Source organism: Pteropus alecto, unplaced genomic scaffold (genome assembly GCF_000325575.1).
Source record: "Pteropus alecto unplaced genomic scaffold, ASM32557v1 scaffold86, whole genome shotgun sequence".
Classification (NCBI taxonomy): Eukaryota; Metazoa; Chordata; class Mammalia; order Chiroptera; family Pteropodidae; genus Pteropus; species Pteropus alecto.
This window is the reverse complement of record NW_006442109.1, coordinates 1,109,520-1,136,553: the sequence shown is the minus strand read 5'-3', so window position 1 is coordinate 1,136,553 and position 27,034 is coordinate 1,109,520. Positions and strand designations below refer to the sequence as shown.

Genomic DNA, 27,034 nt, shown 5'->3' with positions numbered 1-27,034 from the left:
CGCGCCGCGGCCACGTGAAGCCCCCGCCGACGCCACCACCGGCTCGCCGTCGCCCCGTCGCTGGCCGCGCCCCCTAAGAGCCGAGGTCCGTCGGCTTCGGCGTCCGCGATCCATTTCTTACGGCCTGGTAGACGGCCTGGTTTACTACCATGCCGCTGTACGAGGGCCTGGGGAGCGGCGGCGAGAAAACGGCGGTCGTGATAGACCTGGGAGAGGCCTTTACCAAGTGAGTGGCCGGGGCGCCGGCTGCGGTCGTCCCCAGGGTAGGGCGGGTGGCCGAAATCCAATCCTCATCTCAGGTTCGCGGGGCAAGCGTCTCCACTTTCCCCACTCCAGCACCTCCTCAAATGATGGCCCCTATTATGTCCAACGTGGGCGATGCGATTCCCGAGGATCTGGCGATGAGGTCAAGTTCTGAATCCTAGGGAGGCCCAGAAGATTCGGGAGAATTGCCTTCGCCGCCGCTTCGGGTTGTTACTCCAAACCGACCAGACCCTTTGGGGTCACCAATGCAGGGAGTGACAGCGATGACCTGGACCCTGCTTTCTCTAGGGTTGGCGGCTTAGGAAGCCAGCAACGAATTGTAACGCCAGATGACGATCTTCATCATTAAACACCGAATGGAGCTTCTGTTGGTGCTGGAAATCCAGATATGTTTTAAGATGTGGCCATTGCTCTCCAAGAGTAGTAGGAAGCCAAATTAGGGAGACTAAACACATTAAGAAGTGAAACTCCATAGATGAGACTCAGGAGATTGTGCCCCCCCAGACCACCCCAGACTCTTAGATTAGGAAATTTAACATGTTTCAAACGGCGACAAACGTATGGCGTAGATTCTTTTGACGACTGAATGAAAGCCACGTATACACAAACCTTAATATATTTGCACAGAATCAGGGATTGGCGGACCATCATAGTGGTCCTTGGACTCCAGGTTGAGAGCCCTTGTACTAGGCTCAAGAGAGAGAAAGTGACAGCTAAAATTTCATCTTAAATATATTTGAAATAGAAACATTTGAAAATATATAAAATCAAAATAATGTTTATCATACAGTAGGTATTTAATAACTTTGTTGAATAAGTGGTCAAAAGAGCCTGTTTACGAATTGGAACTCAGGTGCACCGGAATTGAATTAAACATAGTCCTTGGTTCATAACATTCACTTACTGTTCTATGCAAGATCTTCCCTTATTTGTATTTTCTTATTTATGTTTAAAGGTTTATTTCAGTAGCATAGTAAATGCCTTTAGGCTGACACTCAGAGATAATTACATTGGCTATGTTGAGAAACTGAGAAGCAGAAAGCTACCATAGAGGAAGATGATTATTGACAAAGACAACAGGAGGGGGATAAGTCAAATTTATGAAGTAAAAGAGGAATCGAAGTTGGTGAGTGAATTGCATCCTAGGAAATTTGAGGTGCACTGTACACGTAAACATGGAAATGTGACTAGTAGAAGATGGAGCGAGCTATCTGGTAATAGGAGAAGAGCAGTACTGAAAACTAGACAGGACAAGAAAAGATAATGTTAAGACTAAACTGGTGATCGTTTTTTAGCAACATTTTAAGCAAAATTTTATTTTACTAACATGAAACAAATGGAAATATCTAAATACTCAAGAGAGAAAAGTTTTTTAAAAGGATGAAATATGCAGTTTTTAAAATGATAGCCATGAAGACTGTAATGTGGGTAGAAGCTTATATGAGTTCATGATGTATGTACTGTGATTATAACTATGTTAAATATGCATAATTTAAAAAATAGACTGAAAGGAAACGTCAATATAGAAGCTAGTATATTAGAATGATGGACTTATGAGTAACTTATATGAATTAAGTGACATGATATAGTATAGAGCCAGGATTGTGAGACGTGTTGCCTAAAATTCAGGTGAGGGTGGCTCCATAGTGTAGTGGTTAGCACGTCTGCTTTACACGCAGAAGGTCCTGGTTTGCGCACCAGGTGGAGCCATGGACCATACCCCTGGGTGCGCCAGGCCCCTTGAGTGTGCCCGGGGTGCCAGGCCCTGGGTGTACCAGGCCCCGGGTGCATGCTGCGAGCGTGTGGGAGGAGACACCCACCTTCAGAGATCCAGTTCTTAAGGAGAAATGGCAACATCCATGGGTCAGGGGTGGAAGTGCGCGGGGTGGTGGTGGGGCGGGGAGAAGGGAGCTAATTAAAGAGGGAAAAAATAAAATTCAGGTGAATTAAAAACTGGAAATAAATAAATGCCCTAAAACAGTATCCGGCTTTATGTCAGTATTGCTAATTTGAAACATTGTTTTTTACCTTTGATAGACAGTTATGAGTAAGTGGTATTAACTTTTCCTTAGGGTTTTTTTTTGTCTCTTTGAATGCATCAGAGATGTTTCCAGTTGTTTTTGTGACTACTACTTTTAAACAGATACAGAAAAACTTGTTTCTGTGACATATATAAAATGTTATGAGTATTTCAATTTTATATTTATTTGCAGGTGTGGATTTGCTGGAGAAACTAGTCCAAGATGCATAATTCCTAGTGTGATAAAAAAAGTTGGCTTGCCTAAGGTATTTTTTAAAACAAATTAGCAAAATAAATACTGTACTGTAAAATGTTTTAAAATGTGACTTCAAATAAGATAATTTAGAATAATACTGAATATATAACTTATGACTATAGCCCAAGAAAAAATTTTCTAGTCTTTATTGTTTGTTTTCATACCATAAAATTCACCTGTTTTAAGTGTACATAATTCTGTGATTTTTAGTAAATATATTAAGTTCTGTAACCATCACCACAGTCCAGTTTTAACACATTTTTGTCATCCCAATAAGATCTCTAATGCCCGTTTACAGTTAATCCCCAATCCTACCTCCAGCATACCACTCATATTCTTTCTGTCTCTAAAGATTTGCCTTTGCTGTATATTTTATGTAGATGGAATTATAATATCAAGAGAAAATTTTTAATCTTAGTAAAATAATTTTCTGAGCTTTATAACATAGAATAACTTTTTCTGACCCTTTTCAAAATATAAGCCAGGTCTTCAGTCCTTTATCTGTAATTCCAGAATCCAAAGAACTATGAAAAACATTTTTTAAAAGATAGTTTCTTTTCAAAGCTAATTTGACAGATTAGGAATTATAGAACAACAGTAATTTTGAATGCCATAAAATTCACCTATTAAAATCAGATGTCACCTAGGAAGACCAGATGCTGTAGGCATAAAAAATAATAAAATAAGGATTGTAAGCCGACAAGGTCCTTGCAATCCTTGAGGTCAACCCAGGGTTGCCTCGCCTAAAAAAAAAAAAAAGATGTTTCTACTGTAACTTTTTTTGCATTTTCAAGAATGCATATTTGCATTCTTGAAAAACCTAACTTTGATCATAAAAACAGGCTTTTGGAAAAACTAGCATTGGAGCAGACCACATAAAACCCATATAACTTTGTAATCAGAATGCTAGCAAAAACAATAATTGATCTGTCAGGAAAAAAATTGGAATAGCTTTGGCTTGCAACTGAATGTGGCTAGAGGCTCTCTTGAGGATATTTCTTAAATAAAATGAAATAATGGATTGAAAATGTTCGTCAGTGGGTGCTAAGACAATGCAGATGGAAGTGAGCTCTGAGCCAGCCAGTGTGCCTATTGTAAAGGTTGGACCAAGAGTAAATTCAGCCCAATAGTTATGAAAGGGTCCCTCTGGGAAGGGAGCCTCTGGTACATAGGGTCATATAAACTTTTAAAAATAGATCTGAAAGGATGCTATCTGTCCAGCCACAGAGGTGATGACTTTCTTTTTCTTGATGAAGGCAGTCACTGTTATAATTTTAGCTCGTCTTTCCTCATATGAACTAATACAAATTTCACATTAATACAGGCAATATTCCCTTATTTAACAACTGAATATGAGAATATTTTGTTTTATAAAAGCACATGTAGCAGAAGAGACTAGTACATGTTTTTATATTTGGTATTGGGATGCATCATTAAGATCAACATATGAAATATATTATCAGAAATCTTTTTAATTATGCTTGATTAGGAAATCATCTTAACTGATTTCAAAATTTTCTGCAAATCCTAGACAAGCCAGAAATATAGTAGATATTTGTAGTATGGTATTCAAGGTGTGACGGAAGTTCCTGTCTTCATTGTTCTCGTTTTGCTTTATAGTCATTGGCGTTACTGTGTTAGTAGGTAGATTACTAGATCGATCCTGACTGGACTTAAAACTTTTGCATTCTTATTGGCACTTTTCTTAGAGATTTCAACTCTTTATCTTAAAAAGACAGATATATGTAAAGATTAATCTATATTCAGCTATGCATGATTGGGAACCTTCTCGAAGCTACATAAAATCAGGAAAGCTGATGGTCTTTCCTTTAAAAGAGTAAATGAAGAGAGTCTGACAGTGATGCATCAGAGTACTTATAGCTTTCTGAAGATTATAAGTAAAGCTCTTGTTATATATTATTTTTGACTTGTACTGTTGGTTTGGTAGTGTTTGCATATACTGCTTTAGTGCTAATGGTGTATGTTTTCATTTTTACTACACATATTTATGAGCTATATACTTTGAGCTTAGCCCCATATCAATTGAAGGAAGATATATCATAAGCAAGCAAGCCAGAAATAGTTATTGTCCTGTGGAGCTTGCAAACTAACAGGAAGGTAGACACTGTACAAGTCATTAAGTTGGGCAATGTTAAGAAAGGAAAAGTATCCATGCTTTGGGAGTGATTAAAAGCCTTCGATGCTTTTGAGTAGATGCTGATTTTTATCAGTCCTGCCAAAATTACAAGTCTAATGGAGGAAAAATGCAAATGAGTATAGCTCTTTACTTCCTTGTGGACATACTTTTATCCCCACAAACAAAAAAATGCCATCATTTTGGACATGCCAGTTCTTAAGGATTCCTAATGTAAGTGATTAATCAACATTTAATATTTGCATTTATGCTCAATACAAATTGCTTTTGATATATTACCAGAAAGTGCATTAGTAAAAATAAATGTTTTAATGTGAGATTATTTTATTATAAATTAATATGTTATTTTAATTTTTTATAGCCTATCAAAGTTGTTCAATATAATATCAATACAGAAGAATTATATTCCTACCTAAAGGAATTCATCCACATACTGTATTTCAGGTAGGATGCAATTCTCTTTGTTTTTCTCCCCAGCTTTTGTGATTAAATTTTCCTGATGCCAGTCATAGTAATATTTGGATGTATTACATCTGATAGAAAAAAAAGGTTGACTTCCAATGCTACTTTTACTTGCTTATTTTCAGCCTTTTCCAAATATATTTGAAGACGTGAAAACTGGCAAGCATAAGGAGATAGTGAAAACAAATCAAATATCCATTAATAAAGGGGACTGGATAATTAAATTGTTGTACATCCGTATAACAAAACATACAGACATTAAAAAAGAGTTCTGTATCTATATGTACTGATACAGAAAGGTGTCTTAGATATATTGATAATTGAAAAAAGCAAGTGGCAGACCAACATCTATGGAATGACTGTTTCTGTTAAAATATATACCTGGACATATACAATAATAAAAATATACAAAATGCTGTAAGTGGTAGTTTCTGGATAATAGAAGTGGAAGGTATTTATTCTTTCCAAGTTATAAACTTCTATAATATTTGGAGTTTTGTGAGCATATATTACTTTTATAACCTAAAAATAAATGTCTTCTTAATCGTTCCAGGTATTCATAGTAGGCTGTAGTTTTTGTTTTCTGAGACAAATGAGTTAATAGATGTGAAGTTCCTGACACAGTGCATGGAATGTAGTAAGAGGTCAGGAATGTTATCTTTCCTGGGTAATAAAATGAAGATGTCTTTTTGCCATAGAGAATCTTAAGCTAATATAGTATAGTTTTTCTATTATTAACAAATTGCATTATGTACTAAAATAAATACAAACTTTTATTTAGCTTTGAAAACAAAACTTACTTTTCAGGCATCTGTTGGTGAATCCCAGAGACCGCCGAGTTGTGGTTATTGAGTCAGTACTATGTCCTTCCCACTTCAGAGAGACACTCACTCGTGTTCTTTTCAAATATTTTGAGGTACTTATTTTTTATCTTGTTTTGGGTATGTACTCAAAGCTTAAACTAAAAGGTCCTCATTTTATTTCCTTTATTGTAAATACTACACAGTACATTAATGGAACCAGATAACAGAGTAAATATAAGCCTCTTCAAATTGACCATTTATTTTCTTTCTTTGTATGGTTATTTCATGCATAATTTGCTTTTCATCCACTGCTTAGATAATCGAAGATTTCTTCTTTATGATGTTTCTGTTATATATTTATTTTAATATAAGTTTTTCTATTTGGAAACTTTTTTTCCCCCGCAGATTTAAGGAGTATATTATGTGCTGTTGAGTTTTTGATGTATTTCTTCCAGGTCTTTCTAGACTTTATTGTTTAGTTATGCTAATTGTTCTAAATTCTTCAATTCTTTCACTTTAGATTTTTAAGTTCTTCTTAAATGGACTATTCAGATGTTTCCCTTAGACTAAGTAGGCAGTGCTAGGAATAACTTTCATCTTGATATTAGTAATATTTTTTGTAACTTGCACTTCATAGGGGTCAAAATTATTTTAAAGACCAAAATTATGACTTAAGATTTTACATTTCATATTCTACAAAAAGATCATGCAGAAAATATTATTTAAATTTTTAAAAAAATTTCTGCTTTAGGATTTTTCAGCAAGAGAAACTAGAAGATTGTATAACATGTGTATAGTACAAAAAATTAAGCACATATAAATTTATTTTTCATACATTCTACTGAACTCAAAATATATCAGAAATCACAATGTCCTTAAGAGAAAAGGGCAGTTAATATATCTGAGTTATAGTTTAATAAGACAGAGAAACAAGTTACATATCCTCCATTATATACTGATATCACAGATTTAGAAATTTGGTTTGTATTAGGGAGAACACAAAATAAAACGAGAAGTTGTTTCAGCTCTTATCTGAATAAAATAGATGGTTCTCTATATTTATACTTAGAGTTTTAGTTGTGTTTGTGTATCCTTATCTCATATATGACTAGAATACCTGCTATATCTACTTAGATAGGGGAAATATAGCCATTATTTTATTTGCCATTTGGTTATGATAGACTTTCATATTTTAATTGACTAATTATCTGATATTCGGATTGTCACCAGATCTGGCAAATTCTCACCAAAAAATGTCACACAAAGCTAAAAAAATTTTGTAGTTCTTCAATTTAATTTTAACTGCTATTTAAAATGTTTTAAAAATATAGTTCATAGTACAAACTTTGTGAATAAAGACAAGAATTCTTTTTCTGTATGTTCTGTGTTTTCATTTTGATATAACGGCATCTCTTTATTAAGTTTAGCATTTTTCTCCAAATCTGTTTCTGAACCTCTTTTTTTTCCCCAGCTTTATTGAAATATAGACAATTGGTTGCTCATATTTACATTGTACAATTCAATCAGTTTTTCCTAATTATAGTTGGCATACAATAATATATTAGTTTCAGTTGTACAGCATAGTGATTAGAGATCCATATAACTCGCAAAGTGGTCACCCCACTAAATCCAGTAACCCTCCCCCCTCTTACATATTTATTACAACATTGTTAACTTTTTCTTATGCTACACTTTATATCTCCATGACTATTTTGTAACTATCCATTTGTGCTTCTTAATCCCTTTGCCCTTTTTTGCCATCCGCCCAACCTTCCTCCTATCAAGTAGCCCTCAAAATAGTCTCTGTATTTATGAATTGATTTCCATTTTTGCTATTGTTATTATTGTTGTTGTTGATTTTGATTTTTAGATTCCACATGTATGTGAAACCCTGCGATATTTATCTTTATCTATCTGACTTATTTCATTCAGTGCTATACCCTCTAGGTCCATGAAGGTAATATCTTTTTCCATCCCCTTCCTTTTAGTCTGTTTATATCTTTTAATCTGAAGTGAGTCTCTCATAGGCAGCATTTGTAGGGGTCTTTTTTCTTATCTATTCAGCCTCTCTGTCTTTTGGTTGGAGCACTTAATTCTTTTCCGTTTGAGGTACTTGTTGATAGGAATTTAGTTATTACCATTCTTTATTCATATTTTCGATCCTTGTTTTTCTTCTTAAAGAAGTCCCTCCAACATTTTCTGTAATGCTGGTTTGGTGTTGATAAATTCCTTTAGCTTATTTTTGTCTGGGACGCTCTTTATCTGTCCTTCGACTCTAAATGATAGCTTTGCTGGATAAAGTATTCTTGGTTGTAGATCCTGGGTTTTCATCATGTTGAATATTTTGTGCCAAGCCCTTCTATTCTGCATAGTTTCTTTTGAGAAAACAGCTTCCAGTCTTAGGGATGCTCCCTTGTAGGTAACTAACTGCTTTTCTCTTTTAAGATTTAACCTTCGGCATTTTAATTATGATGAGTCTTGATGTAGGCCTCTTTGGGTTCATCTTTTTTAGGACTCTCTTTTGAGCTTCCTGGGGTTGTATGTCTATTTCCTTCACTAGGTTAGGGAAGTTTTCCGTCATTATTTCTTCAAATAGCTTTTCAACTTCTTGTTTTCCTTCAGGTACCCCTATGACATGAATCTTTTTACATTTAATTGTGTCCCATAGGATCCTTAAATAGTTATTATAGTCTTGGCTTCTTTTTTCTTGCCATTCTGATTGATTGTCCTCGGCTTCCTCATCCTCTATATCGATGGTTTAATCCTCTTCTTTACCCACTCTGTTTATTCCTTCTAATATATCTTCATCTCAGATAATGTGTTCTTCATTTCCGACCAGTTCCCTTTCATAATTTCCATTTCCATTTTTATGTTGTTAAAGTTCTCACCGAGTTCATCTACACTTCGTCTTAAGTTCATTGAGCATGTTCATAACCAGTGTTTTGAACTCTGCATCTATTAGATTGCTTGACTCCATTATTCCTGGATCTCTGTTCTATTCTCTCTTATGGTTTCTGCTTCTTTGTCTTCCCATTTTGGCTGCCTTTTTGTGTCTTTTTCTATGTACTAAGCAAAGCTCCTGAGTCTCCTGGTCTTATTAGCATGGCTTTGTGTAGTATGTGTCCTGTGGCACAGTCCTGAGAGGGGTTCAGCTGCAGGCCAAGTTTAGCCCCAGCTTGTGCCCCTCCAGGGCCACCTGTTAAGAGTCAGCAAACAATCCACAGATGCTGTACTTATTGTTGCCTCAAGAAACCACTCCAGAAACTAGGCCAGCTGCCATCAGTGTGAGTCTTGGTGCTGCTCAGCAAGGAGCACCTGACTTGCTGAGGACACAACTGGATGTGGCTTTGGTGGGACCACGAGTTGGGGAAGATGGAGCTTTAGGGAAACCTCTAGTCAGAGTGTTCTCTGTTACCCAGTTTGATGACGTCTCAACTATGGCAGTGCTGTGTCTGCACATGGGGTTGGGGAGGACTCAACAGAGGACCAGTGCATACCGCCGGCACTTCTACCCAGGAGAGAGATTTGCCTCTGGCCCACACTCTGACAACTCATTGTCCCTCTGTAAGTCCCTGGTGCTCCATCGTGTAGCCGACCCAGCACTGGTGCGCAGAGCAAGCAGGTCTGTCACTGTGAAAGTCTGCTCACAGACATGTCCCCGTCTGTAGCTGCCGGCTGCTGCTGCCACAGCCTCTGTCCCACTCAGCTACTTGGGACTGGGCAGTGTCATGTCTTCGCCCGTCCTACGTCTTACCATTGGAAGTTGATTATTTCTCTCTCTGGTTGTAATGCTTCTGTTCATCTAGATTTCAGGCTACTTTGCTTGCTGCTTGCTCCGTGTTTCTGTCACAATTTTGATTTTGTTGCCAGAGGGATGAACAAAGCCTCTATCATCTACGCCATCCCCCCGACCTCGCTCTAGACTTCTTCTTTTATCCCTTTCAGTTTTCTCTCCAAAAGAGAGAGAACAAGAATTAATAAAAATGTTTCATGATTGTCATTTTGGTTAAAACAATTCAGAGAATTTAAAGACTGTTGTTATTTATTACAATATATTTTAATTATGTGTAAATTCAAATCAATGAATTAGTTCTTAATTTAATGCGATGAAACGGTTGACTAGGTATCATAATATAAATAAATATAACGTTTCTGTGAATTTTTTCAAATATATTTGAAATGTGAGGGAAACACCCTCAACTACTGACACTCATTCTAGTTTTGTTGTTTTCTAGGTTCCCTCTGTCTTGCTTGCTCCAAGTCATCTGATGGCTCTTCTGACTCTTGGGATAAACTCTGCCATGGTCCTAGATTGTGGATATAGGGAAAGCCTGGTGTTACCTGTATCTTTTTTGTGAAGCAGCTAATTTTGCAATTTCTACTCTTTAAGATAATTAGGCTTATTACCAATGGTTTTTTATTGCATCAGTCTATTTTGGATTACCATGTACAAATATGAATTACCATGTGGAAAAAATTTACAGAATTGTAAGACTTAAATTTATTTTTTATGGAAATTATTATTACAACTTAGTTCCAGTATATACTTCAGGGATCAGACCATGAATATTATGTTCAGTTTTTAAGAGGAACATCAGCTAATTAAGGCATGTCAAAGAGTTGACTAGAATAGTCAAGTTCTAAGAAAAGATCTTATGGAGAGTAGAGAAACAGAAATGAGAAAGTTAAATCAAGAAAAATTAAAACTTAATAGTGACGTGTAATCTGTCTTTAGACAGCTTGCTGTGGAATATTGAATACATATTTTTTCTGTCTCCAGAGGCTGTCATGGAGGCAAAATGGCATAGGGGTTATGAGTTTGGGTTTTGGAATCAAATACACATATAAGTGTAAATTTCAGCTATGCTTCTTACTAGTATTATGCTGCTTGAGTAGGATAATCTCTTTGGGCCTCAGTTTCCTCATCTATAAAATGGGAATTATAATAATTTCCCCTCATAGGGGTGTTGGGTGACTTGAGTGAGGTAATGTTTGTAAAGTGTTTTTACCAAAGGACTTGGCACATAGTAACTTGCTCAGTAAGAATTATTGACTATACAGTGGTACATTCCTTGCTATTAGAAGCATTTAAGCACAGTATAGGTAAATATATCTCAGAAATATTACAGTAGGCATTGCTACATTGAAAAGGAGGTCAAAATACGTAAATGGAAGACTCTTGGAATTTTGAGATCTATATGTATAGTGGAAGAAATACTTATGGGAAGGAAATCAAGACTCATTGGCTCCTAAGGAACTAAATTAGGCCATAGCTTTTTAAATATAAAGTATTTTGTGTAAGTCTTGTAACAGCACTGCAATGTAAGTATTACTATATAAATGAGAAGATTGAAAGTTTGGATAGATAGTTGACCCAAGGTCATATAACCAAGGTATATACCCATATTTGTCTCCAAAGCCTATGCTTTTACTAGTATACTTTTTTCCTTGTCATAAATATACCTACAGAACATCAGCAAAAATAATATATAAAAAGGTAACAAACTCACAGTACAGTATTGTGCACTATCCTGTCAGCTATGTCTAATAGAAATACAGTGTGAGATATGTGTAATTAAAATTTTTTCTAAGCTACAATTTTAAAAAATGCAAATAAGATGAAATTTGTATATTTTATTTAACCTAATATATTCAAAATATTATTTGAATATACAATCAGTATAAAAATTGTAATCTGATATTTTATAGGGGCTTTTTTTGTGCTAAGTCTTCTAAATTTGATGTGAAGTTTATTCTTATAGCACATCTGAATTCAGACTAGCCACATTTCAGGTGCTCAATAGCCACATGTGGTCAGTGGCTACTTTATTGGACACCCCAGCACTAACTAATGAATTGTGTGTGTGTGTGTGTGTGTGTGTGTGTGTGTGTGTGTGTGTGTTTAACTTTTTTTTTTGGAGTAGAGTATGGAAAAAGACTATTTCTCTGTAACTTTTAAAAATAAGTAAGAATTTTCTGATTTAGAACAGTAATGCAGAAGGTAAGGAAAATAACAAGGAAACCACTTTTATCTCCTAAAATAGTAATACCCTTGACTACACTATAGATTTATGAAGGAATCCCAGTACTGAATTGTTGGGGAGCACTCCCCCTAGGAGGAAAAGCTCTTCACAGGTGAGTTTCTTGGAATTTAGCACATTTCCTTTACTTGTGTCACAAAAACATGCCATTTTCTGACAATGATCAATAAAGGATTTGTAATATGGACATTTAACGTTATTCCATTCAACAGTATCTTTTAGTGTATTCATCTTTTAAGGATAAAACTACTTAAAGCATCAAAGTACATTAGGTAGTAAAAGTATTAAATAAGAAAAAGATGTTATTTATAGTATTTTAATTCCAGTAAATTTTTTCCCTTCAGGGAGTTGGAAACTCAACTATTGGAACAATGTACTGTTGACACAGGCGCTGCTAAAGAACAAAGCCTTCCCTCTGTGATGGGTAAAGTCATTTAAAACTATTGTAAGAGTTTGCATTCCCTTTTCATTCTTCAACTCACATTTTTTTAAACCCTATTGCATAGTTATTCTCTTTTCCCCCACATCTCTCTGACGACATTGCTCTAATTATAACTTATTGAACTCTTAATCACCAAATCTAGTAGTTTAATCTTTTCTAGAACTTTTGACATTGTGGATTATCATGTGCTCTTGACATATCTCTTCCCTTGGCTTTCAGGTATACTGTTGATTCTCAAATGTATCATTGGGTCTGACTCTTCTAAACATGATATTCTGTTTCCAACTGGTTATTAGATATAAACTAGGCATGTCTCTAAGCAACTCAAACTTAAGACTTTCTAAAGTGAACACATTATCTCTTCTTCCAAATTCATTTCAGCAACTTATTCTTAAGTTTCTGTCTTTCTTGATGCAAATTATTTCATATAAATCAATCAGAATATGTTTATATGTTTAACAATGGGTTAAAAATTCTGAGTTTGGGAGATTTTGTACTTAGGTTAGAAAATTTGTTTCCGAGTCTTATTTGGAAAACAAGATTTTTAGCAACAAAATCATGTATCCAAACATCCATCTTCCAAAAATTGTTGTTACCAAAGATTCTTAATATAGATTTCTTTGAATAGGTACTTTCTCACTCATTTAAAATGTCACCTTTACCTCGAAGGAGAAAATTAAAAGTCTGCATATGATCCTTTTAAAAATACGTATTAAGTTACCATGTTATTGACAGTTATTTATTATCACAGGAAAGATAAACAAACTTGAAACTTCACTTTTTGTAAAAAAAAAAAAAAAAAAATAAGTCATGTTTAAGCCCTACATTTCTAAGTACCACGAGATAACTACCTGTTATGGTAGAAAAGGTAATTTCTATCTAATACCAGTTATTCTACTATATTTTTAAGATCTCTTGTTTTTATCAAATTATGAATATGTGACATCCTATAGCACTTTGTACACATCTGGCTTCAACTTCTGTGCTTTGGCTGGACTCCGAATGATGAATTTTCTTCTCTAAAAGCAAATTTAATTTTTCTGTTTGGCTTTAAAAAATATTATAGCACTTACAGTTTTAAAAATTTTGCTGAAATGGAAATGTGAATGCAATTTAAGAAACTTTTTTCTTATTAAAGTTATATAGTTCTAAATAAAATTTCTGTTTTAGGTTCAATTCCAGAAGGTGTCTTAGAGGACATTAAAGGTAAACTAAGTTCCTATTTATGTCCCTTCCATCCTTGGTTTGGAGGCATGTGTTTAAAAATATTTACACAAGTATAAAATATATTAAATTCATAATGTAATATCCTGAAATATTTAACATATAGGCTATGGAATAATATAAATAAAATTTTAAGTTTTCTTCAGATTTATGTAAGCTTTTGGCTTTATTTACAATGTGTTATTGAAGAAACTTCTCAATTGCAGATATGGTATATAGGGTTAATAGGGAATTAGTAGTTTCCACAGTATGAAATAACAGTTAAATTGCTTAAGAAAGCCACTAGTTTTTTTGTGTAGTTTTTTTACTCTGGCTTTGAAAATCCATTTTTATAAGGTCAGTCATTTTATTGACTTCAGAAATTCTACATTTGGAGCCAAAGTATATTGGATTCATTTTAATAAGATATATTACTTGTCCTTTGCTAGAGTGCATTTTTGATTCACTAAAAGGAAAAGCATTTAAAATATAATTCAGTGTTCCGGTATTTTGATTCACTAAAAGGAAAAGCATTTAAAATATAATTCAGTGTTCTCCAATACTGAGAGTGTTATGTAAAATTAATATTCTAGAATATTTAATAGAGAATTAGACAATAATGGATTTTAGAGTTAAATGGACCTTGGAGATAATCTGGTATAGTTGGGGCCCTGAAATATGAAATGATTTGTTTAGTGTCTCACAAAAGGTAGAGTTAGAGCTAGGACTGCAAAATAGCTCTTGCTATTTTGTATATTGTATGGCTTACTTATACAGTATAATTACCTAAAATTTCTTCAATTATTAAAGAGTTTTGTACATGCTTACTGCAGTATCTCAAATAATACAGAAATATCTCAGGTTAAATAATAGGTTCCCTTCCCTTTTTCCAGTGCTGTCCCCCGTGATATAACAATTGTTAACTATTCAGAGTGTTTTTTTCCTTATAGCTTCTTACTTGTGAAAAGATGTTTAACTTTCCCATTTGTCAGGGAAACACATCATATTGGTAAAAATTTGAAATATGGACACCCAGCGTTTGTGAGATTGTGGGAAGATAAATATATATTACTATTAGTAAGGACTGAAGATTAATCTTTAAGAAAGCAATCTAGTATATTTATTAAAATTGAAAGTGTGCATCCCAACTAAGAGGGGAATGTTGAATGAAATTTGATAACTTCATAATAAGGAATACTGTGTAACTATTAGAAAGAAGGGACTAGTTGTATTGATTTGAAAGGTCCGTAATGCAGTAACAGAAAAAGTATATTATTGAATAATATGTACATTAGAAAGCCATTTCTATTAAAACAAATATGCAACATGCCTCTTCTCACACATTATGTTACTTATGTAATTACCTAAGTTTTTAAAAATTATTTTTAAATTCTTAAGTATAATTTATCTATTCTTGGATTTTTAATTCAGTGAATGAATTTGATTTCTATAACCCATTTCCCATTTGCCCTGAGAATGCTCTCTGGCAGTACTTGGCTGCAGCGTTTATCCCAAAATAACTCAGAGATTACAGTCCTAACCTTACCCCTAAAGTTTGCCACGAAATATCTTGCTTTTATTATTATCACATCACTCTAGTATATTGATAGTCTTTGAAAACAAATGATGCAAACAAATGATAGCAAGAAGATCCAGAGAGAAACTTGATATTTTTGTGTAGAATGATGTTTTCCACTTTGTGTCATTCCGTGCCTTTGAAATTTACCACACACACACAAAATTATTAAATATTGATAATTGCATAATTTCTGTTACATTAGGATTAAAGACAAGTTCTGTTTAGAAATAACTCCAAGAACAGTTTTTGTATTTTATTTTCACATTGAAAACCAGTCAGATTTGCTTCAAAGATTGTGTTCGTGTAAATTAAATTAACTCTGGCAGCGAGCTGCACTTTTTTTTCTAAATGGGAAATAGGTTAAAGAAGGGCACTTTCTTCTGCCAAGTATATAATATCTTGTAGGCTAGGCATTTAACTTGCTTATATAGTTCAAAGGACTTGAATAAAATATAAAATATGTAAGTAACTCGAGCACCTTGCTTACTATCTAGAATATTAGCATATTGTAGATTCTTAAATATATTTTGAATTAGTGAATAAAAATAACTAATATATAAATATATATTTAACTAACATGCTTTGTAAGTAATTAAGTCATAAGATTTTGTGCATTGAACATCAATTTTGTCTCTACTTAAAAAATGTTTTATTCCTTATTTCTGAAAATAATTTGAAACAGCTTGTAAAAGGTGCTTTGCAATAGAAATAATCTTTAAAAGAATAAATATTCAAAGTGCAAAACAAAAAAAAGGTGATATAGTAGAAGGAAAGTGATGGTATTGGGGTATGCCAAGAGGAAAAATATAATCATGCCAAAAACCATAAACTAAGGAGAGCAAAATTTAGTTGGTTTTCACTAATCAAGATTTTAAAAAAAGAATCAGAGATTGATATGTAAGATTGAGATAGAGATATAAGTCAATCTTATTAAAAAAAAGTTCTCTTTAGTTAGAATAATTACATTTTTATATGCTAAAATTTATTTTTATTATGGTATACTTTATATAAGGAATATCAAGAAAAATAGTTTCCTGAGAAGTGGTTTTCTAAGAAATGTGGTTTTATAGAAGATGAACACGCAACATGTCACAACTCCTTGGTGAATGAAAAAGTTGTTTTATTCATGAATAAATTCTGATAATCTAATTTAAAACAAGGATAGTTTATAAAATTTGAATGAATGGGTGATTAGCATGCTCACTTGAATAACATTGTTTTAACGTTAACTCAGTCACAAACCATAACTAAGCCTCCTTTTCTTTCCTTTAAGTGCGCACTTGCTTTGTAAGTGATCTGAAGCGTGGACTAAAAATCCAAGCAGCAAAATTTAATATTGATGGGAATACTGAGGTAAGTAAAAATAAATGTATATTTTTTTTTCAGAGGTACACTTGTATACTTATGCTCTTAATATTTATATTTCAGCGTCCCTCACCACCACCAAATGTTGACTACCCGTTAGATGGAGAGAAGATTTTACATGTCCTTGGATCAATCAGGTTAGACCTTAATTTTTATGAGCAAAATAATGAAATAAAATAAATTTTTGGTCTTTTAAAAAATATTTGTGTAATCCTTCAATATTATTAGTAACAATTATGTTTTTCATTTAACCTCGTCATTCATGATTAATTTCATTATTCAATTTTTAATTTTATAAAACTTTAAAAATTATTCTTATTCATCAGAGTAGCTCAGAATTAATTTAATTTATGAAACTAACCATTTTTTGAGGTGGAGAATAAATTAGGATACTTTAAAAGAGTGTTCAGCAGACTTTTTCTGTAAAGAGACAAATGATAAATAGCTTAGGCTGTGGGCCATGTGGTCTCTGTTACAACTACTCAGCTCTTCAGTTAGAGTGCAAAATTAGCTATAGATAATATGTAGATAAGTGAGCCTGGCTCCAGTGAGCTTTTGTTCCAGTAAAACTTTATTTGCAAAAACAATGGGCTGGATTTGGCTTGAAGGGCGTAGTTTGCTGAATTCTGTTGAAAGAATTCATTCTTCCAAATATACTGAATCTTTACAACCAGTTAGTAGTAATTCACCTTTTCATTATTTATTTGATTATTCTAAATGATAATGCAGTTTAAGTTGTTATTCAGGACTTACACAATTATATTGGCAACAATATAATTTTTGTTTATATCCAAACTATAAAATTTGTGTTATAAAAGTTCCATCTGTAAAATATTAGATCAGAAGATACACAGAAAAGAATTATTATGCAAATATTGAAGATCCTATTAGATTTTGAGATAATTAACATAGAGGTTGAGATATTAAGATATGAAAAGATGAACATAAATATACAGATAAAGATGGTAGGTTGGGAGAGCAAAAAGTGAGAAAGTAACTTTTTTTGGTAGTGACTTTTTAACATTTTATCTCACATAAGTTATATTCGCTAAATTAATACTTAAATTTTTTCCTGATTGTTTAATAGAGCCTAGAAGAAAATAAGTGTGTAAGGAAATTCAACTAACATGGCACCTTTTTGGTTACATAATAATAGAGAAGTACATTGAGAATAAAAAAGCCACTATGTCTCACTTTCCAAACCCAATTTACAATTGTTTGCTAACATATTTTTCCTACCCAAAAAAATCTAGTTTCATTGAAACCTTCTAATTAGATACAGTTCAGTTTAGTAGTAAATCAGAAGGTTCATTTAAAAGAAAGAACCATTTTTTAAAAATCATATACTAAACATTTTATTTTAATTTAAAATTTATAAATAAGTATTTATTTGCCAGATTTCTTTCCAAGACCCCTTCTTTAAGGATAAGTCTGCTTCTAGAGTTCTAAGTTAAATTTATATAAAAAAGTAATTCATGATTTATGATTTCCAGGGTTTTTTTTTTTAAATACAGTGAGAACTTAGTTATTTGTGAATTACTCTTGGTACAGAATCCCTCTAGATATTTTCTTCTAGATTTTTACAGTTGTATTAAACATATAAACAGACCTTACAATTATTTTGTCTTTCCAAAGCATTCAACACAGTTCACATAGAAAACACAACTTATTTTCAACCCTAATCTTTTCTTGGTTAAGTAGTAATTGTTAAATTACATAATTTCAATATCAAATCAACCACTAGTAAAAGATTTGGAAAAAGAACATTGATCCTTAGTTACCATTTAACTCACCTGGAAGAAGCAGAAGCAAGCAAGCATAGCAGCAAGTAGATGACTAGCCATGAATGTTCAAAGAAATACAGACTTCGGTATACTTTACTGATGAAATGGAGAAAGTTAGCAAGTAAGTTGAGTCTCATGAAGAGAATTTTATGTTTTGAAAAAGATTCAAAAAATTTAAATAGGATGCATGTGTGATTCCAACTTTTTTAATAATAGTGTTTATATATCCATATGTATAGTTACTTTTGCATTGCATTGATCAGGATTCAGTTTGGGTACCAGTTGCACAAACATGAAAATAGTGGCTTCAACAGGATAGAAATTTGTGTCTCATTTAAGAGGAGTTTGTAGTAAGATAGTCCAGAGGTGGTATGACAGCTCCTATTACAGACCCAAACATTTTTCTAGCTATCATCTTTGGGGTATAACCCTGTTCCTTGAGGTCCAGTGTGGTTGCTAGAGTTATAGCTACGATTACATCTGTTTTTCAAGGTAGTAGTCCTAGAAAGGGAAAGAAAAGGTGCTTCCTCTTCTTTTTAAGGAAACTTTTTAGAAGTTCCACGTACCGCTTCTGCCTCTATCTTATTGTCTGGTACTTAGGTATGTCTATCTGCAAAGGAGGCTGATAAATAGAGTTTCAACTGGAGTGAGGCATTGTATCTACCTTAAACATGGAGTTCTTTTTTTTATTTTCAAATAATTATAGATTCACAGGAAGTTGCAAAGATAACAGAGAGAGATCCCATGTATTCTTCACCCACTGTCTCCCAGTGGCTACATAACTATAGTACAGTATTAAAACCAGTAAATCGGCATTGGTGTAATGTATAGTTCTGCTTAATTTTATCACAGGTAGATTTCTGTAATCACTGCCACTACAGTAAAGATATAGAACTATTCCACTGCTACAAAGATTTTCCTTATGTAAAAATAAGGTTCCTTTAATTTGAGAACAAACAAAAATGGAAAATGGGTATTTTATTAGGCAACTAATAATGTTTGCCATGTATAGTTTTTAAAAACAAAGAAATTATTTTGGGGAGAGGAATGTTGTTTGTTTTTAAGTTTGTTGTATTACTACTGATCTGCTTGTTGAATCTTACTGACTTTTACAGAATTCTTCTTTTCTGTTATTAGGTTTAAGGAGATATAACTGGACAAAATATATGTAAATCTATACATATTATAATAATAATTGTAGCTAATACTTAGGGAGTGCTTTCTATGTGCCAGACACTGTTTTATTAACTCATTGAATTCTCACTTCAACACCTGTAAGGCAGATACTATTATTCTCTTTATTTACAAATGCAAACATGTGTTTTAATAATTATTCCACATTAACATAATACTTAAAATATGTCCATAGAAGTAATGGTATATTCTTCATCATATTATGTGATGCCAACAAAGCACTCTCTGCTTTTAATCTCATCAGAGATTCAGTTGTGGAAATTCTTTTTGAACAAGATAACGAAGAGAAATCAGTGGCCACTTTAATATTGGATTCCCTTATGCAGGTATTTTTATTTTGTAAAATGTTTAAATTTATGATTATAGCCCTTTAGAGAAAGTTTTTAAATGTTATTTTCTGTATTTTTATTTTAGCCATTGGTTACATTTTTTAGCTTTTAAATTTTATAGTTAGTATTACTTTGGCACTAAGATATGGTATCTACAACATTTAAAACTAGGAGTAATAAGTACTATGGCCATATCATGCATTTTTTCCATAGCAATGATACCAGATTTTAATTTTATACCTAATGTCGTTTGTAGTTTCATCAGATGCAGGTTTGTGTAGTATTGAATTTTAAATTCCATTGGGTATATGATAACATGTCTCTTTTGTTTAATGACTGTGGAATTATAGAGCTCCTTGGAAGATAGGGCTCCCCTCAGAGACTTTTCTGAAAAACGTAACATCAGTGAAGGACTTTAACATTCCTAATTCTTAGAACTGATGTGGAAACATAATTTTTCTAAGAATGTTATCTTCCCACTTGACAACTGTTCTGGATATAGTACTATGAGGATAGCACCTTAGAAAAATTAAGTTTCCACACTTTCCTCACTGAAAAAAGTAAAAAAAGTTATTTCTTCTTATGTTGTTTGCTCAACTTAGTCATTCCATCCTGAAAATGAGAATACTCATATACTACCTCCATATGCCCTGTGGAATTTAAAATTCTATACTATTAGATTTTAAAATCTTAAAGTTATATGAGTATCTGGCAATATTATCATGGTGGTTATATTTACTTCATGAAAAATTCCCTTGGTAAAGACACCTTGCAGTGGCCCCTTTAGTAATACAAATGATCACCTATTCAATTTGTAATGCATAAGCTGTATATTTTCTTAAACCTAGTCAAGCATTATTTATACAGTTGTGGATAAATCCTTTTTTTCTTTCTCTTTAATAACAGTGCCCAATAGACACCAGGAAGCAACTAGCAGAGAACTTGGTAGTCATAGGTGGCACATCTATGTTGCCAGGATTTCTCCACAGATTACTTGCAGAAATAAGATATTTGGTAGAAAAACCAAAATATAGAAAAGCACTTGGCACCAAGACATTCCGAATTCATACTCCACCTGCAAAGGCTAATTGTGTGGCCTGGTTGGGAGGTAAGAATTTAGTTTTTAAAATTTAATGATTATATAGTAATTGGTTCCTGAATGGTGTAACTAATGGATATATTAGAATAGATGATTCAGTGTTCAAAATTGCCCACTTAATAAATAGAACTATTAACTTTCTTTGATCATTGACTTTTCCTTAAATTATTTTTCAGTATTACATATGTATTTGTCTTGGCATTTGCACTTTGATTTTTTAAAATAAACTTTGTCCAAGTAAAGTCACCCTCATAATAATGATAGTTGTGTACTTATTCCAGTGATGCTACCATTCCTTAAAACATTTGTCTTAATTCCTTCTAAAACTAGTTTGTAAGCCATATAAAAATTGATCTCTTTATAATTATACTTTATTTTTTGTCTGAGTTCATTGAATGTTTTAGAAAATGATAGTTTTATTGAAATAAGGAAATAGCCTAATAAAGAGACTACCTTAAAGAGAAAAGCAGTCATGGATGTGTATATTTGTATACACTCGGATATGTATTTAGTGATGCAGTTACAGCTAATAGGTATCAGGATCATTCAGAGAGAAAAACAAAGTATTGAGATTTAAATGGATGTTGTATTTCTAGTAAAGTAGAATTTTGTCAGAATGTATTTTGATCTAGGACAATGTATTTAGTTACTAAATTATTTTTTAAAGGCTTTCTTGTCGGTCTTTATGAGGTCTTCAGCATAAATTCTTAGGGCATTATAATGATGCTTTTTGGGTTTTACAGTGCCTTTTTTTTAATTGACTTATAATCTTAGAGCTGCAGCAAAGAAAACTAAGGTTATTACTGTATTTACACAGAGTTGGAACTATTTCCACCACACTCTACCTCACTTGCTTTTAGAGACAGTAATACTTATCATTTTTACTATAATCTACTATAGGCTATTTAATTCAATGGGCTTTAACACAGGAGTTACAGCTTATCCTATTTAAATATAATCTATAGAACAGCTTAACTGGAATTAATTTGAAGAGTGTGAACATGCATTGCTGAATTTTACCTGTTCTCTTCTATTATATAATGAAGTAGATACACGTGTACATAAAATTTTCTGGTAAAAGTTTTCATCTTAGCTATAAAAATATTTTTACCACACAGGAGCTATTTTTGGAGCACTGCAAGACATACTTGGGAGCCGTTCAGTCTCAAAGGAGTATTATAATCAGACAGGCCGTATTCCTGATTGGTGTTCTCTTAATAACCCACCTTTGGAAATGATGTTTGATGTCGGAAAAGCTCAGCCACCTCTGATGAAGAGAGCATTTTCCACTGAGAAATAAAAGTTTGAATAAAGTCAACTTTGCTTTATTTCAAATATCAGATCAATTACAAACAAATTGTATAAAGTATGTAGGATGCTGTTAGAGATGACTTTTGTGGAAGTAAAAGCATTTATGTAATTACTCTTCGCATTAATATTCTCTTGACTTTTCTCTTGTGTAGCTGATCCTTATGAAATTTGTTGTAGTTATATCAAAATATAGTAACGCAATTTAGCTTTAGAACTTTGTTACACAGCTCATTTTTCAAAAAGAATAATAACATAATTCACATAATCTGTCCTGGGCATTAGAGACTCCATTATAGTTTCATTATTTTCAGCAACTATTTCATTTAAAGAATAAGTAATATTACCATTACCAGTTATTTCAAATATTAACGTAGGCCTGTTTTTTAAAATCTTTTTGTTTTGGTGTTCATGTATCCATGTTATAATAATGTGCTTTTCCAGAAATGTAGTTGACTCTTTGGACTGAGAATGTTTGGTAGTATAGTTAAGCATTTGTTAAAGAAAGTGTGGAAATGTACACTTTCTAACTCTACAGTTTCTTTTATGAACAAAACTACATTTTTAAGAAAAAAGGTATTTCATTTTTATGCAAAGATATTTCATTTTATGTTTTTTTATGCAACTGCTTTATGAACATCATAAAATCTTTCATCTTTTCATGTTTGCTTTTTCTCTTCTCAGGGCAGAGATTCTTTGAAATATGTACTTGGTCATTGTTTAATTTTAATTTTTGTTTGTTTTTCTTCATTTGTTTTTAATGAACTACCTCTTATGAAATTTTGCTGGTTTCATTCTTTCTAGGTACCTTTGAAGATGGGAATAATACATATGTACACTCATTTCTGAAGACAGAGTAGGAATAGACATTTTCTGGACTATATATCCCAAGTCCATTCTTACGTATAGTTTAATAATTTCAATTGACCTTATCTGGATCCTTCCTAGTTTTGCCATATGCTTTGTGTATTAAAGATACTAATACCAACTAATAGTCGAAAGCTTATTCCTGCCATTAAGAATAGGAAAGGATTGAATTTTTTATATTAGTGTGTTGTGCATGTTTTACTTTTTAAAATACTTCTAGCTCTATTTTGTCACCGTGTACTACTATTTTAGTGGCCCAGGTCTAAGACTCATTCAGTATATATTGACTGTCTGCTACGTACCTAGTGTAGTTTTAGATACCTTAATGGTACAACAGTAAGACATGAACTTTTATCCTTACGGGTTTCACAGGTCAGAAGTGGATGTGTACACAACCAATGATAAAAACCAGAATGTGATAGGTGCCATAAGGGGTATTAGTTGCTTGTTACCGGTGTAATTCTGATCAGGGAGTCAAGGAAAACTTCAGAGGAGCTTTTTGACCTTGTTCCTGAAGTATGAGTAGAATTTAATAATTGAGGATTAGTCTGGGCTACATGGATTGGATTTTCTACATAATATCTTAAAGCATTTGGCATTGAGATGAGGCACTGCTAATTATAATTTAGGATTAGATTATGAAATACTTGAAAACAATGGTAAGCCAGTGAATAAAACTATGGAAGTTCAATTTTGCCACCCATTTTCCTAATACATTCTTTCTTAAAAGTAAGATTTCTCTGTCTTCTGTTCCTACCACTCGTCCACAGCACCCTTTCTCCCAAAGTAGTGATCTTTCTCATAACCACGTTAACTGTAACTGAGGCACTTACAGTTTTCATCTTGTATTTGTTTCTATACAGGTTTTATTTTCCTTTCTGGAATATAAGCTCCATTAATAAACAAAGCCCCTTTATTTCTTAACTTTGAAACCTCCTAGTGGGGTTGCCAGGAATAGATGTACTATAAATTGTCAATTGTATGGATTTACTATTAACATTGTCTTTTTTTAAATAGTAAAAAATTTCTAAAATTCTAGTTTTTATCAAATTTGGATTATGAGAAGTTTTTTTATCCTTGAATAAGAAATAGGATCTCGGACTGAAATAGAGCTTTATAGCTAGCTATAAGGTGGCAGATACATGGTGGCTGAGGTTGGCAAATGGAAGCCACTATTAAGAGTTGAATTGTGTGCTCCAGAAAGATATGTTGAAGTCCTAACCCCCACTACATGTAAATGTGACCTTATTTGGAAATAGAGTCTTTGCAAATGTAATCAAATTAAGATGAGATCATTGGGGTGGGGCCTAATATGACTGGTGTCCTTTTAAGACGAAAATGCCATGTGCAACAGAGATACACAGGGATGTTAAAACTGAAGGAAAGATTGGAGTTATGCAGCTGCAAGCTAAGGAACATCCAAGGATTGTTGGTGACACCAGAAAGCTAAGAGAAGCATAGAACAGATTCTTTAAGAGAGCCTTTGAGAACATGACTCTGCCCATGGCTTGATTTCAAACTTCTAGCCTCCTTATTCCTGAAACAAAAATTTTGGTAGTTTTTTGCTACCCAGTTTGTGGTACTTTGTTATGGCAGCTGTAGGAAACTAAGACACCCTTTTAAATTTACTGGTTCAACACATTTATTGAACATCTGCCAGATGTTAATTTAGGTGCTCGAGATACATCAGTGAGACAAAAATCTTGCCTTTGTGGACCTACATTCCAAGGGGGTAGGTAAGATTAAAGAGACATATTGTTACCTTCTATGGGAAAAATAGGATAAAGTGGGTGGTGGTGTAGTTGCCAATCAGAATAGGATGGTTAGGGTTCGGCTCACTGCTTAGTGATTTAAAAAAAGACAAATCAGGCAAGTGTGATGTAATAAGGAATATATTTGGTCTCTACCTGGTTCCTAACTCAGAGTTCCTAAAACCCTTATGATTTCCTGAATGATAGGGGTACTAGGAGCATCTTATACAGCGTTCCTAAATCCTTTGGAATTTCCTGGGTAATAGGAGTGTCTTTTGTTGTAATGAGGCAACTTTTGGTGGGCTCCTGAGTAGCTTCATGATCAAGGCTAGTCACCAGAAAGACCAAGCCCTGATTAGAAGCTTAGAACTTTCAGCCCTACCCTATGTCATCCAGGGATAGGAGAGTCGCTAGAGACCGAGTTAATCTATCATACTACATGGTGAAGCCTTCAAAAAATCCCTAAACTACAGGTTTCAGAGAGCTTTCATGACAGTTAATGCATCCAGGTGTGCTAGGAGGTGGCATTCCAGAAGAGGGCACGGAAGCTCGTTATGCATTGCTTATCTTTGACTCTTCCTGAGTTACGTCCTTTATAATAAACTAGAAATAGTAAACTGTTTTCCTGAATTCTGTCAGCTGTTCTAGGAAATTATCAAAACTGAGGAGAGGGTTTGTGGGAAACTACGATTGACGGTCAATTTATAGTGGGTTAGTCAGAAGGGCTGAAGGCCTAGCACTTGGGATTGGCATCTCACAGAACATCCACTTTAGACAAGTTGGTCACTCTCCAACTCAATACCAAACATCTTACTGAGTGGCTGTTACTTTACTAATTTCAGTTTTATCCTTTCTTTAGTCTGCTCTCCCTATAGATAAGATTTATTAGTCAAAGAATTGCCTTGGTCTTCTGAGAACACCCAGTCGTGAAGGAGCCCTCACTTCCTTGGACCCTCCCCAAAATTACTTGAAGCCCAAATCCTATAGTAGGTTCTTTGTATCACTCTCTTACTGAAACATCCCACAGTTCTCCCTTGCTACAATGAGTAATACATCAAAATTGTTCATCTATAAGTGATTTTTTGGTATGGCTGAGGGGCGTTGACATAGTTAAGAGGTGTGAGGAGAGGTATGGTGAAGGTAGGCGACTGGGTGACTTGCTCCAAAGGGGAACAGAGAAATAGAATGGTAGCGTGAATGGAAACAAATTTTTGTTTTAAGATAGAAAAATAACAGCATGTTTGCACGTTAAAGAAAACAAGAAGAGAAAAATTGGTAGTTTAGTGGGAGGGAAGCTGGTGGATAACAGAGGTATAGGAACTAGTGCTTTAGATAAGGTTGGCGTTAGGTGGCTGCATGGATAGTTCACCTATGTGGTCTGGTGAGTGGGATCCTGGGACGTGCCTGGATGTGGTGGTACAGGTGTGTGTGGATGTTCTCTTTTTGAATAATTCAAAATTCTCCGTGAAGAAGGCAAAAATCTCACCTTCTGCATATATTTAATTGCCCACCGAATTTTCACATTTCAGTTCGTGTTCCTGTTTCAGCCTCACCTTTACCAGAATATTAGCTTCCTCATAGCTATCCAATTGGATGGATAGATCAAACGTAGTCCTAAGAACAATGGGAGAAAACTTGCTGTATATTCTATTCTGGTTGTACAGATCTGACACAGAAAGAAACATTTCTCAATATATATTCTCCACGGGATATTTCGCTACCTACACCCTATCCTAGGGCAAGCCCTACGATGAAGGTAAGAAAAAATAAAATAAAAAAGGAAGACACATTTTCTCCGAAATCCTCCAGCCTCCCCAGCTGCTTTTACATAGGATCTCTTAAATTTGGGAAAAAGCTGCCAAAATCGGGGATCATATTTTGTTTTGATAATAGCAAAATTGCCCTCTACCAGCAACTATGCATTTTAACACGGAAAACAAGTCTCAACTTTAAACAGTAGACTTTCAATTGCCTCTGCTTTTAATAAAGAAGTTAGGGAGTACAGAAAGGAAGAGGAACATGTGCTTTTAAGTGCGCAACCGTAGTTTGAGACTTGTTTACAAAATGAAGTCTTTTTTCCAAAGATCTGGTTAATATCAAAATTATTTAAAT

General features: G+C 33.7%; 1 protein-coding gene across 1 annotated transcript; it reads left to right on the top strand.

Annotated features, from left to right (window-relative positions):
- Nucleotides 1-23,862, top strand: ACTR10 (actin related protein 10 homolog). The gene is made up of 13 exons (XM_006920140.3): nt 1-226; nt 2,478-2,550; nt 5,057-5,139; nt 5,965-6,073; nt 10,196-10,303; nt 12,028-12,095; nt 12,346-12,425; nt 13,614-13,649; nt 16,499-16,578; nt 16,654-16,727; nt 19,813-19,894; nt 20,804-21,005; nt 22,115-23,862. The coding sequence occupies exons 1-13, from the start codon at nt 150-152 to the stop codon at nt 22,294-22,296; spliced, it is 1,254 nt and encodes a 417-aa protein (XP_006920202.1). The 5' UTR covers nt 1-149; the 3' UTR covers nt 22,297-23,862.
- The last annotated feature ends 3,172 nt before the right edge of the window (nt 23,863-27,034 follow it).

What these genes read in the sequence shown, in the direction of transcription:
- ACTR10 (XM_006920140.3), top strand. Translation starts at nt 150, where the DNA reads ATGCCGCTGTACGAGGGCCTGGGGAGCGGCGGCGAGAAAACGGCGGTC. An exon ending in AAAAAGTTGGCTTGCCTAAG is followed by an intron (nt 2,551 to 5,056) that starts GTATTTTTTAAA and finishes AATTTTTTATAG; the next exon opens with CCTATCAAAGTTGTTCAATA. An exon ending in TGTCTTAGAGGACATTAAAG is followed by an intron (nt 13,650 to 16,498) that starts GTAAACTAAGTT and finishes CTTTCCTTTAAG; the next exon opens with TGCGCACTTGCTTTGTAAGT.